General features: G+C 40.0%; 1 protein-coding gene across 2 annotated transcripts; it reads left to right on the top strand.

The window, feature by feature from the left end:
- The first annotated feature begins 1319 nt into the window (after positions 1–1319).
- On the top strand, positions 1320–13644 carry ubtf (upstream binding transcription factor). Of its 2 annotated transcripts, none has more exons than XM_023299479.3 (21): positions 1320–2114; positions 2358–2416; positions 3776–3948; positions 4046–4129; positions 4226–4381; positions 4467–4531; positions 5192–5318; positions 5408–5518; positions 5612–5745; positions 5867–6008; positions 6094–6135; positions 6225–6335; positions 6532–6687; positions 7026–7172; positions 7889–7999; positions 8084–8172; positions 8260–8449; positions 8540–8587; positions 8831–8884; positions 10304–10429; positions 10999–13644. In XM_023299479.3, exons 1-21 carry the CDS (start codon positions 2107–2109, stop codon positions 11140–11142), a joined length of 2277 nt encoding a protein of 758 aa, XP_023155247.2. In that variant the 5' UTR covers positions 1320–2106; the 3' UTR covers positions 11143–13644. The 2 variants fall into 2 exon arrangements, with proteins under 2 accessions (XP_023155247.2, XP_023155246.2); XM_023299478.3 differs by having other exon boundaries at positions 1324–2114; positions 10996–13644.
- Positions 13645–13954: the final 310 nt, after the last annotated feature.

Below are 13954 nucleotides of genomic sequence, written 5' to 3'. Positions count from 1 at the left end.
TTCAACCCTCCCCTTCTTCCTCCACAACGACGCCGAGAGACAGGTAAGCCCGCACCAGCAGCCGCTCGGTTTCATAATACGGCTAGAGAGAGCCAGATAAAGCCACAAAAATATGAAAAAAATGCACATTTATCGTCGGTGTTTATGTTCTGTAAAGGCGCCTGTAAAGGTTCGGTCGGTAGCTTCTTTGTACTAGCGAGATAGACCGACCGCGGTGGCAGCGTACACACGAAGGCGGCCATACCCGAATTTTTGTGCCGAACAGCGGGGAAGGAGCTGCACGTAGGACCGGGAGGTAAATGCACTATTTGTGATAAAATTACCCCCGTTCTTTTAAGCTAATTCCCGACTCGAAACGTGAGCATTTCGGCTGTAACCGGGGGCATCTGCGTAGGGGGGAATACACGGTGGTTTCCGCGCCGAGACCTCCATGCGGCTGTTGGCGGAACAGCGAGCCGCCTCTCTCGGTTAGCCATCAGGGATCTCGGTTTAATATCTCACCGTGCAGAGACTCGCCCTCTCTCTCCCCCTCTCTCTCTCACCGACTAGCCCAGAAACAGCGACGGACCGAGCTCGGGGAGAGAACCCGCCTTCCTCGTCCTCGCTTGTGCGCTTTTTGGATCGAGGGAAGGGAGTCTGCAACGCCCTGGCTTTAGCTTTAAGCCCCGTTTTCTGTGTTTGCAGTGCGCCATTGGACCTTGTCACGGTAGGTTTCCTTGTCGAGCTGAAGCATGGCGGATCTGGAGCTTGTTTGTCGCGCCAGAGAGGAGCCCCTCGGCCGCGGAGGGTTCATTTTTTTGACCGGTTTTCGCTAGACAAATGTCGGTGTGGTTTAACTCTAAAGCACCGTATCCTCAACTGTTAACCCGCGACTCGTAAATTGACCAACTGGGGTCGATTCTATAACGTTTTCAAACTAACATTTCACATTTTCCTCTCTTCACCTCCGCAAGTCCTTCCGAGCCAACCGCCGCGATTCTTCTCGATTTTAAACCTTGTTTTCCCGTACTTTAGCTAGGGAGCCATTAACTGTTTAAAACCATTTCTTGTAAACACCAGCCGATCACAGCATGTGTAAAAACCCTTCGGGATAATAGAAAAATCCATTAGAAGCTTAAATATGTGTATAAAATATATTTTCTTGGAAATGTATGCCGATAAATATGTAGGAGAACCGACCGATTTAAGCTACATTCTCCGTTGCCCTTGGTCGTGTAGCGCCTCGGTGCCCCGTTTTTAGAACCTCCATATGCTCTACTTCCACCGAAATTTCAGCTCAATGTAATGTAAATGGCTCCGAAATCACGACATGGCGTTTTTTCGGTTACATAAACGGAGGTATCGACGGTTTTAACGCAGCTAGGTCACACGGTGGACACCACATTGAGCTGGGGGCCATCAAGGACAAGACGAACAACGAGCAGCCGCCATCATTGGAGCTCAGTTCGGCTACGCCTCGCTGAAGAATGCTCTGGGTTGTGCTCTCAAAACACGGCAAAAAACTCGAACAAACCGCTCGATAAATGCTCTTTAAACATATTTATTAGCTCTACTCGAGTGTTATTTGGGTTTCCCAGCTCCTGCCTCGGTGAACATTGGAGGAGAAGATTATGGGGTTTGATGGCGGAGCGAGATCCGCGTCCACACGGTGATGAGGCGCCTCTGCCGAGTGGCGCATTTGGCTGCAGTGCTTCCAAGCTACCATTCCCCCTTCTCGGAGACCGAAAGCAGATCCCCCCGTCCGTGGTCAGCTGGTCGCCTACAGCTGCCTGTCCGTCCACGTCCATTCGCTTCCTCCTTCCGTGGATCCTCCCCAACCTCCGCTCCCGACAGAAAATCCTCCATTACCGAGCGGGCCGAGCGAGAAAATGGTCGCTGCGGTGCGTCCACGGTACTTTTGTTGCGGAATAAGGACAGTGTTAATACGCCAAAAAAAATCCAGCTGGCAGAATTTGCTCGACGGAGACGCCTGTTGTCGCCGCTTTAGTTGTGCTAGTTGAAGCCCTCCGCAGTGTTATTTGAGATTTGAAGCCGTCACAAGCAATAGCCTATGTCTCACCATGTAGCGTAAACGTTTAAGGGGCGGTGTAATGAACATAAACCATTATGTCGAGGTAAATTTAAATTCCAAGACTGGAAATCATCACTGACAACACGCTTGTTCCGGAAATCACTTTTAATCACATGAATAATATACATATTAAATAACATTATTATAAAATGCTGCATTTAAAAACCACATAATTTCCGGATTCTTAGAAATGCGTATGAACCTATATATTACAGATTAGCTCAGGATTGAAGTTATTTTAGGATATTTGTTTGATAATATTCTTTTTTTGTTGTTGTTTTTGCAGATCCAAGAAAGTACACTCACAAATGAATGGAGAAATGGAGGCAACGACTCAAGGCCAAGGTGGGATTTAGTAACAACTTTGTTTTATTTCACAAATTCTACATGGAAATAAGTTAGTAAATATTTATAGTAGTCTCACACTTTATGCTATGTCATTGCAACACTGTTACACTATATTAATGCACTTGTATTAAATCGGTTAATGTAGTGACACTCTGTGAGATTAAAACGGAAACAGAATTTATGATTTTTCCTGTGATAATCCGGTATTACAAAGTATTACATCCCGTTATTTTATAAACAAGACAGAAATGTTAGAAACAGTCTTCAAATAATAGTGATTCAATAGTTATGTCCCTACATACAACAGAAGAATGAAGAGAATAAGAAAACGTTAATCCAACAGTAATACATTATATTAATGTGGTTGTAGGAAAGATAGTATTGCAGTGACACCCTTTGAGATTCAGAATAAAGCAGAATGTATGATTTTAGCCACTGATTTTTAGCCAAAAACCCAGTACATTGTGGGTTTTTTTTAACTAAGGAGGAATGAAAATCATGGAAGTATTTTCTTCACTGAACTCTCACAATGAAAACAGTGAACAATGCACAGCGATTCAGCAATTATATATTCCTATATACCACAGAAAGCAAAGAAACTCTGCATATTATAACCAACAGACAGTAATACTTTGTATTAATGTACTTTGCAGGTCCCTGTAAAAAATATGTGTGATGAAAAAGACAAACAGAATTTATGAGTCAGCTACTGAAAACAACAGATTATTGGTGATTCAAAAGTAGTGACATACATCAAAATTCATTTAATCTTGTTTAAGCCACATGTCATTCATTTTTTGTCATTTCAAAAGCCACTACTATGCAAACAAAGTTCAAAGAGAGACTTTGTTTGCATTGTTGCATCAATGTTCTTGATACAAATTCATTTTCCAGTGAAGTTTAGGAACACAATTTCTGATTATTTGTACTGTAGAATATTCTGTCATTTATTTTCGCGATTAATCGATCAGTTGTTTGATATTTAGAAAGTCAAAAAATGGCAGCAAATGTTGATCGGTGTAGAAGAAGCTGGAATCTAGAGGATTTAGACTTTTTTATTTCTTTAAAAATGCCTAACACAGATTCACTGATTATTATAATAGTCTGCTATTAATTTAATAGTTTGCAGCTAATTGAATAATTACTGAAACTCCGCTGAAAAACCCAGTCTTACAAAGTATTACATACACAATCTAAAACCTTAATATCTTCCCCGTGTTACCAGAGACAAATAAAAAGGGACAAGGGTCACTGTAATACTAAATTCTGAATCATTTTAGAATCAAAAGGTCTCTTGTACCTTTTGGAAGGATGAGATATTAATTTGAGTGTCTTGTTTTTGTTGTCTCATTACAGTGTGGGCGCAGGACGATCTCTTAAAGCTGCTGGAAGCCATGAAAGTTGCTCTGCCACAGAAAGACCTGACTAAGTACAAAACCTCAGAGTCCCACCTCGACTGGCAGAAGGTGGCTTTCAATTCTTACACAGCAGAGATGTGTAAACAGAAGTGGCAGGAGGTCTCCAAAGAGGTGAGACAGTCATGCTGATGTTGCATTGATTATTGTCCGTTCAAAGCCAGCTTTAGTGCTCCCCTTACTTATTGTAAATTTTCTTTTTCTTCCACAGATTCGTAAGTTCAGGACCCTAACGGAGCTGATAGTTGATGCTCAAGACTACATAAAGAACCCATACAAGGGCAAGAAAATAAAGGTGAGTGGAATCCAGTATTTATTGTCAGTAATATACAACTAGCTGTATGAGTGAAGCTCAAGTCTTTCTGCTTGTTTTCCCCTTCACAATATATAGAAACACCCAGATTTCCCCAAGAAGCCTTTGACTCCATACTTCCGTTTCTTCATGGAAAAGAGGGCCAAGTATGCCAAGTTGCACCCTGAGATGAGCAACTTAGACCTCACTAAAATCCTCTCCAAGAAATACAGAGAGCTGCCCGACAAAAAGAAGGTCAGTCAAAAAGATAACACTGCTACATTTCACCATGAAGCTTGGCAGATATTCTAACAAAAACGTTTTCTTTCAATGGCTACAGAAAAAATATGTTGATGACTTCTTACGAGACAAAGAATCCTTTGTGCATAGCATGATGAAATTCAGGTGAGATTTTCCGATTCTACTTAATTATGAAACCTAGTAGTAACTCTGGGTCTAGTAGTTTTCTGCAGTTTTTTGCTCCTGCCAGATTTTTCCTCACCATGGGCTCATTTTTCATGACAAACTAAAGTCCTGGTGACTCTACATACATTTTACTACTTACAATTTTATTGGTTTAGATACCTGTCTTCAATCTACTCTGTAAACAGCCTGCAGTACAGCAGAAAAGTTCCTGAATTTTTGTCAGTAATGGCTTCACAGTTGTGCCGACGAGTAAATTATTTCTGTATTTTTTACAGGAACTTGTTAGTCCTGACAGTATAATTTTTGCTAATTTCTGAGACCTATAGAGTAAAGTGATTTTGATGACATACCACAATTGTAAGCTTAGATGTGGTAAAAAAAAATTCTAATAGAGTAACAAATGAATAGGTGTCACAACCTTGAAAATCCAATGCTTTCTTGTGTTTTTAAACTTTCTGGCTCTTGTAAGTAGTATAATTTTGGCTGTTTTTTTTTTTTTTTTTAAAAGATAACATGTTTTTGGGGTTCAGAGAGTTAATTCTAAAATTTAATAATGACTCTGGGTGCATTAAACATGTACGCACAGCATCATAAGGGATAAAATTTGTGCTTAAATGTTGGTTCATGGTGTATAAACAGGGAAGAACATCCAGACCTTGTGGAGAGCATGACCAAGAAAGGCTCAAATGTACCAGAGAAGCCCAAGACACCCCAACAGTTGTGGTACAACCATGAAAAGAAAGCCTTCCTCAAGACACGCCCAGATGTAAGCTTCACAACACACAGATTGCGGCGTCTTTATTTAACTGTAATTTTGGTATTCCAGAGATGTTAACTTTCATTGTCTGACACCAGGCGACCACCAAAGACATTAAAGACAGTCTTGGCAAACAGTGGACGCAGCTTTCTGACAAAAAGAGGCTCAAATGGATCACCAAGTCCCTGGAACAGCAGAAACAGTATGAGGTAAGAGAGCAGTGTTGGTGATATGTTATGTATAACGTATTGAAATGTTTTTATTTGTTTTAACTGTGTGTTTTTTTTCTTCTAATATTCTAGGAGACAATGCGGGAATACATCCAGCAGCACCCAGAGTTAAACATGACCCAGGGGGATATTGTAAAATCCACTCTGACCAAGGCAGAGAGGCACTTGAAGGACAAATCTGACGGCCGACCCGACAAACCTCCTCCGTGAGTCGCACCTACAAAAGCTCCGCTCGTACACCTGAACTATCCCGTAAGCTGCGAGATATGCCCACTGCAATGTGAGTGAGTTATTTAGACATAACATGTGGTGTACAAATGTTTTCAGAAATGGTTACTCTATGTTCTGCGCGGAGCTGATGTCGAGCATGAAGGACGTTCCCAGCACAGAGCGTATGGTGATGTGCAGCCAGCGGTGGAAGCTGCTGAAACAGAACGAGAAGGACGGCTACCAGAAACGCTGCGAACAGGTGAGCTCAGAATCCTCGAGTCACGCAGCTAAAAAAAATCTGCATCGTTCAGTCTTGTCTAATAGAATCATGTTTGTTTTTTCAGAGAAAGAAGGAGTATGAAATTGAGATGAACAGATTTCTCAGTGTGAGTCTTATTGTCTTAGTTCCCCCTTGTCACTCTAATCATTTGTGTGCTACTGGGAGAGTTTCTGATGCTGTTTTGAACATCTGCAGAGTTTATCAGAGGAGGAGCAACAGCGAGTGTTGGGTGAGGAGAAGCCAGGTTTTAAGAAGGGCAGCGGAGCCAGCAGTCCTGCCTCGAAAAAGAAAACCTCCAAAGCAAAGGTAAAACCAGCCCGTTTTTATTGTGTTTTGCCACTTTGATTCAAATGTTATCAAGTAAAATTGGACTATTATAAGTGTTATGTTCAGATGTCTTTTTTTTAACATGTTTGATTATTTGATCTCCTGTAACAACTATAACTTTTTACTTTGATGTTTTTGTATATTTTTCTTGATGTCCCTTATCTGTACCTTGTAGACTAATCCAGAGAAACCCAAAAGGCCCATTTCAGCCATGTTCATATTCTCTGAAGAGAAACGCCCCAAACTGCAGCAGGAGAGGCCAGACCTCTCTGACAGCGACGTCACAAGACTCCTGGCTCGCATGTGGAACGAGCTGCCAGAAAAGAAGAAGGTAACATGTCGATCTGATGTGATAAATTCAGTCTTATTTGTATATAGCACCATTTCTCATCACGAATCCTCTCAGTGCACTTCACATTGTGAGATCAAGACTTTCCAATGTTACATGAGTGAAAGAGACCCAACAATTCCTCCTAGAGAAAGTACTGAGTGAGAGTGTGGAGGAAAAAAACTTCCTTTTAGCAGTAAAAAAAAAAAAAAAAACACAGTCATGAGCAAAATGCCACAACAGTAATGTGGATCATGGGAGCCAAGAATTCTGATGTGTACAGTTTGTAATTCAATTGTTTAAATATATTTTCTAATGTTCTGCTTGTCTTTGCGATTTAGGAGAAATTTAAACGTTTAGAAACGGTCCTGAAAGCAGAGTCTGAAAAGAAAGAGAAGGAGGATCGTAGTCGTCTGCCAGATCCGCCCAAGACTGCACAAGACATCTGGCAACAGAGCGTTATAGGAGACTACCTGGCCAGATTTAAGGTATGCTTGAATCTCAAGACTACTGCAATGGCTGTCATTAGCTTAAATAACAAAACAAACACTTTGCTCTGGTTCTGGTAATTTCCCATCATGTCAAATATGGAGAATAGCATAGTTTATCCAGATTTTCAAAGAAAAAACAGAAATGTAATAGCTTTTACAGTGAGCAGGAAATTGAAGAATTCCTTTTTATTCGACAGTACACATAGTTTAACCTGCTTTTCTTGGACAGAAATCCACCCTTCAGGAAGCCTCAAAGTCCCTAATCCCAACTTAAGTTGTGTAATAGACACATCTAACTTTAGTATAACACTGATAAGAGTAACCCGGAAACATGTAAGTGTGATGTTTCTCTGTAAATAAATACAGAAACATGTAGGCAGTTCATCACTAACAGATGATTAACATTTGAATATATGACAATCTAAGAGCTCACAATCTGACTACCCAAACACTCATTCAGTGTCTCACAAAAGCACATTCTAACACTGGAATAAAAGTTCATATGTACTATAAATGTGTCCCAAGAGATGCTATTTTTTACATGTAGACAGCCAAGTTAAAAGGGATTCTAATGCTGAAAAATATTTGGAGGGATTATTGAGAATAGAAAAATACAACAGTTTAACTACAGCTGTACAGATCTTTGACTCAAGTACTGGAAAATACAAATAACACACCTTGAAGTGTATTTAATGTGAGCCGGTGCTTTGCAGAACGACCGGCCAAAGGCACAGAAAGCAATGGAAGCAACCTGGAGCACCATGGAGAAGAAAGAGAAGATCATGTGGATCAAAAAGGCGGCAGAGGACCAGAAAAGATACGAGGTTAAGAAGCAGTCTTCATAAAATCTACACCATCTGTATTTAGTGCCAGTGAGAGCTAACTGCTGACTCGTGTGTCCTCTGCAGAGAGACCTGTGTGAGATGCGCTCACCTGCTGCCGTCATTGCCTCAGGGAAGAAGATGAAGTTTGAGGGTGAACCTAAGAAACCACCATCGTGAGTTTGTGATTTCCATTTCATCTGTGCTGCCTGTTTAAATCAGTTAAAGCCTGACGATTATTTTCCTCATTTTTATCTCTCTAGAAATGGATATCAGAAGTTCTCTCAGGAGATGCTGTCCAATGGAGAGCTGAATCACCTACCGATGAAGGAGCGCATGGCTGAGATCGGCAGCCGCTGGCAGAGGTTACCGCTGAAGGAGAAAGATCGCTACAAGAAGATCGCAGAGGAGAAGCAGAGGCAGTACAAAGTCCAGCTGGAGCAGTGGCTCGCTGTAAGAAGTGGTGGTTGAATGTTTTAGAGGGGAAAGTAAAGCTAGTGCTTGAAAAATCCTTATCTAATATATGCTTTCGGTTTTCCGCAGAGCTTGTCTTCCCAAGAGAGGAACACTTACAAAGAATATAATTCACAAGTAAGTGTTTTGTTTGTTTTGTTTTTTTTTAACTCGGCTGTGGCTAGCATTGAGTTCTGACAAACCAGAAAATACAAAATCTGAATTTCTTTTGGTTAAACTGACAGCATCTGAATGTGTTGGCTTGATGTCTGAATGAATTGAATGTTGCTTATAATTATGAAAGGGGTTTTGATATGTTTCTTGGTTTTTTTTTTATTTTTATTTTTTTAAATTAACTGTTTATTTCCCTCAATGTTTCAGAAAAGGAGAAATACAGCAAAACCAGGAGGCCCCAAGGCAAAGTCCAAGAAATCTGTGAGTGCTTTAATTTCTTTGTCTGCTGTCACAGAACTCATCCATCAGCTGTTTGCAAACTATTTATCTACAGGCAGGCGATGAATTAAAGGAAAATCAATGTAAAGTGTCTCAGTAAGATGATGGGTTACCATGTACCTTCTTAGGAACAAAACAGAACTCTCCTGGAAGAATAAAACATTCCAAAAAATGTTTTGATGAGGGTGGGAAGGGCCGTCTGACAGAACGCTCCAAAATCTCCCATCTGGCCACTGTGAAGGTCATGACCTATGATTCACAACATTTTCATTGAAGCAGTCAGTGACTCTTTGTGCTCTACAAATGGGAGCATTATCATCCTGAAATATATCACTCCCATCAGGATGGAAACAGGAGGATAAAGCTGATCACAGCATCTTCCTAATGATTTGCAGCGAGCCTTCCCTCTAAGGCAGGGGTGTCAAACATACGGCCCACATGATGACTTTGCAAAGTGTAAAAATTACAGAGGTGAAAATGAATACTACTGTGAAAATATTTCAAAATGTTCAACATTCTACTATGTAATGTCAGTCAGCAGCTTCAGTGTGAAAGAGTTTTGTTTGGTGGAACCTTGTTTTTCCATGCACTGCCACAACTTTTCTGTATTTTTTTTTATGTACAAATTGTATACATTTACAAGGCAGGGGATAACTTAACCCTTTCCTGAATTGTTCCCACTTTAATGTGTCAGTTCAGGTGGTCAGGATTCCCACACAGATGTGGAAATTGATGTAAACTTAGAATAATCTCTCGATCTTGACAAGCCTTTTTGTGCCTTTGTAGATAAACTGCGATCTGTAAGTTGGAATGCACAAATGATAAACTAAGGCATAATATATTGATAAAATTACACTATTTTCTTAACAAATTTCAGGTTGTTCATAATGTCTTGTTAAAAGAGAGTTCATTAGATGTGAACATTTTCAGAATGTACATTTTTGCACTAAAACAAAGGGAAAAAATTTGGAGTTGTTACTTAATGCTGTGATTTTACTGGTCCGACCCACTTGCGATCAAATTGGGCTGTATTTGGCCCCTGACCTAAAATGAGCTTGACACCCCTGCTCTAAGGGAACAAGCGGACTCATTCCATGCTAGCAACATGCCGCACAGAGCATACCGACGAGTACCCTCACTGTAGAGGTCGAGGGTGTATGTTTTATCTTTAATCTGATGCTTGTTTATTGTCAGCTATTCAATAAATCAACAAGAAACAAAGTACACATTATCTGATTCCAGCTTGTTAGATGTGAATACTTTGTTTTCTTTCCTTCGTTATGATAGTAAACTGAATATCTTTGAATTTGTGAATTATCTTTGTTTTGGACAAAACAAGATTAGTCAGTAATGAAAATAATTGTTCGTTGCACCCTTATTTAATAATCTTTCTTATCATAGGACACTGAGGAGGACGACGATGACGACGACGATGAGGACGAAGATGAAGATGACGATGAGCAGGAGAAGGCTTCTTCCGAGGCTGACTCGTCCAGCGAGGAAGACGACGAAGACGACGATGATGACGTGAGTGAAAACGGCTCTTTGCTTTGAGATAATGACAAGAAGCAAATGAAAACTGAAAAATGATGAACCACCTATAATTGATGAGCTAATGGAGATAATATATGAAGTATAGAATCATGCTTGGACTTTGTGAAAGTCCAAGCATGATACTTATTTTCTGGTTATGGACAAAGTGGTCTGATGGTATAACCTTTTAGATCAGACAAAGCTGATATGATAGAATATATGAGTAAGAATATAATGTCATCTGTTTGTTGCATCTAACAGTTCAACTCTTTATTCACTTTTCTATCTTTATTGATATTATTTTTTATGTCTAAGCTGAAAGGTTGAATGTTTAATTGTAAATAATTTAGCAAATGGCATTAAAAGAAAAGGCAAACTATAAAGGCTGTCAAATGTACTGCAATATATGTTAAGCATGCATAATACTGTGTAAATCTACTTGCATCAATACTGGTACTATAAACAATGATACATGTGAAATAAATGCTTTTCTAAACTAAAAATGCAATTTATAGAATAGAAAATCGTGCTAAATATGTATTCTTTAAATTTTTTTAAAGAAGGAGGCAGATGATGATGACGACGAAGAAGACGATGATGAAGAAGAAGATGAAGACGACGACGAGGCAGAGGACAAGGAGAACAAGTCTGAGGACAGCAGCAGCGAGTCGAACTCTGCGGGGACGTCGGACTCTGATTCGGACTGAGACGGAGGCCGACGTCGTCCCCGAGACGAACTGAGCAGCGCTGAGCTGAGCTGAGCCAAGAGTCCAGGGAGCTCTGCCACTGTGCCAACCCTGCTCTCCTCCCACCACCAGAGGGAGCCCCTGCACCGCCTCATCCATTTCACTCTTTATGTTGCTGGTGATCTGTACTCAAGGACGGACTCTGCCCCGATCTCCAAAATCCGTTTAGCTTCCTCCCAGCTGTGTGACGGTCACATAAATGCCAAAAAAAACAACAAAACAAAACAAAAAAAACAACAACAAAAAAACAACAGCATCCCACTGGTTTGGTGATGTCATGAACATTTCTGCCGCTGGTTTCAATCTGGTTTAAGAGTTAGAGTTTTAACATGTAGGGTGAAATAAAAACCCTTCAGTGTTTTGTTAGTGTTAGAGTTCTGGTTGTTAGTTACAGTCAGGTGGCAGGAGATGTAAACAGGCTTCATTGAGCCAAAGAACATAGAACGGTGGATCACTTTAGGGAGGGGGGGATGTGCGGGGTACTGAAAAAATTGCACTCTTCAGAATGTTTCCTTTTAATTTTTTATTGTTTTTCCCAGAACATTGTTGTTGTTCTCTATTCTCAACTTATGGTGTAGATTTTATGATTTGGTTCTTAAAGAGGTGGTATTTTTTTCAGGAAAAAAAAAATCAAGCCATTATGAATGTCTGTTTTTGTTGCTGGAAAACTTTTTTTTTTTCAGATTTTGTTACTTACCCATGTTCTCATTTAACAACAAGATTACAGTGCCTATAAATGGTTCACCCCCCATTTGGACTTTAATGTTTTATTATTTTACAAGACTGAATGGAAGCAGATGTAATTAGGCCCTTTGACACTAATCTGCATGAAAAAGAAAATGAATTTGGGTGTGTTTTAAAGTGCTGCAGGCTTTACAGTGCTAAAGTAAAAGTGATGTGGATATCATCTTATGAAATTATGAGGTTTTCTTGTGCTACTCTAAATATGAATCTTTACAAATGCATCTAAATTAAGCACAAATATAAAACTCAAAACAGTTGATTACATGCTCTTTGGGTGTGTAGGAGTCTGTACACCTATTAAGAATGGTTATTTTCAGTCACCTTGCTGCAGTATATTCATCTTTATACCATAAAAATAACAAATTTGGGCTTTCGGATGCAGGTCAAACTTTTTAATCAAGTAATTGGCTTTTATATTTGCGTTTAATTTAGATCCGGTTCTAAAGGTTGTGTTCACATTGTCAAAAAAGCCTCATTCCATCCACTGTTTCTCGTATTTTACAACATTAACTTCCGGTGGGGGCTGAAAAGGTGCTGCAGGATCCATCGCCGTGTTTCTGAAAGTTATCGTCAATCCGTCAGTCTTAATCCTCCGTTAATCCAGCAGCTTGCTCTGGCCTCACTGTGATGTGACCAGTGTGCGACAGGAGCACTTTGTCATCGAAGGGATCCGCGTTTTGAGCTCGATGTGACTCGGTGTTTTAAAGAGTACATGTATTTGTTTTTTTCTTTCATGTTTCAGTTACAGTTTATTGGCTTCCAGGTTTGTTTTAATCCCATCTGGAACTGAATGGTTGCATCTGTTCTTTATTTTTAAAGTTATCTTGAAATTTTAATGGTATTGACTGTAATCCGTTTGGGTTTTAGTCTGATGCTTATCCCAAAAAGAGTGTGCACTTAATGTAAATCTGTCCCTCAGTGTGAGTTAAGTGTGCATGCATGCACAAGACTGTAGATGAGGGTGTGTGTGTGTGTGTGTGTGTGTGTGTGTGTGTGTGTTTCTTTGCTTTAATTTGTGCTGTTCTTGCTGTTTCGTTGCATTATCATGATGCGACTGCAGCGTGCATGTATGTGCCTGTGTGGGGACATCATACCAACACCATGAATGTAGATATTGTTGACTCTATTTTTTTCCTTCCAAAGGTCTTTGCTGTCACGCATTGATTACCTGAAAATGGACTGATGGCTTCCTGTCATTTTTGGGTCAGACTAAGTACATGGCAACTATTAGGACTGATTTTGACCATTATGAATCTCATCACAGACTGAAACAAAACCAGCGTGGACTATTTAAATACCTGGGGGAGGGGAACGGAAAGTGATTGCTCACATTGACTGATGGGAGTTTGTAAAAGGGATCTGGGGGAACTGAGTTGCCAGTGGACTTGGGGTTTAAAAAAACTGTAATTTTTCTGTAAATACTGTTTTTTGTATTGAGTGCTTATTGTTTTTTGTTAGTACTTTAATTTGGCAAAACCCTCATCTGTGATTTCCGAGGCCAGTGAGTCTTTCACTCACGGGGGAGAATTTTTGGTTAAATTCACCTGTTTTAGTTGTTTGTTCTCTCCCTTCTGTTGGTTTATAGAGATATCTAAGACAGCAAAGCTTTACAAAGTTTGTACTGCTCATCATTTGACAGAATTTGATGTTTTCTATAGCTGAGGGTGTTCTTATGTCCTTGTAGTTCAAGTATTTGGGCAAATAAAAAATTATCTTTAACAGGTAGAAGCGTGTGTTCTTTTTCAGTATGTTTTATGACCAAAAATATGCAATTTACCCTGTTGGGACACATTATTTTTGTGGTAGTAGTTAAGGAAGGCTTAGTGCTGAGGATATATGAGCCTTCTTTTTCTTTGAGGCAACTGTTTGCATGGCCAGATTGACCCCCATTCCTCACATTTTCTGCATAAATCTTGCAGTTTTTCTGTGCTGTACTGCTTCTTATGCTGATTTAACACAAGGCAATGTCTGCACACAATCCCTTTAAACCATTTAATATCTGACAGGTTCTTCCTGGTTCAAAATAGGA

The sequence above is a fragment of the Amphiprion ocellaris genome, chromosome 19 (genome assembly GCF_022539595.1).
Source record: "Amphiprion ocellaris isolate individual 3 ecotype Okinawa chromosome 19, ASM2253959v1, whole genome shotgun sequence".
In the NCBI taxonomy this organism is placed as follows: domain Eukaryota; kingdom Metazoa; phylum Chordata; class Actinopteri; family Pomacentridae; genus Amphiprion; species Amphiprion ocellaris.
This window is presented reverse-complemented; position numbering and strand designations above follow the sequence as displayed.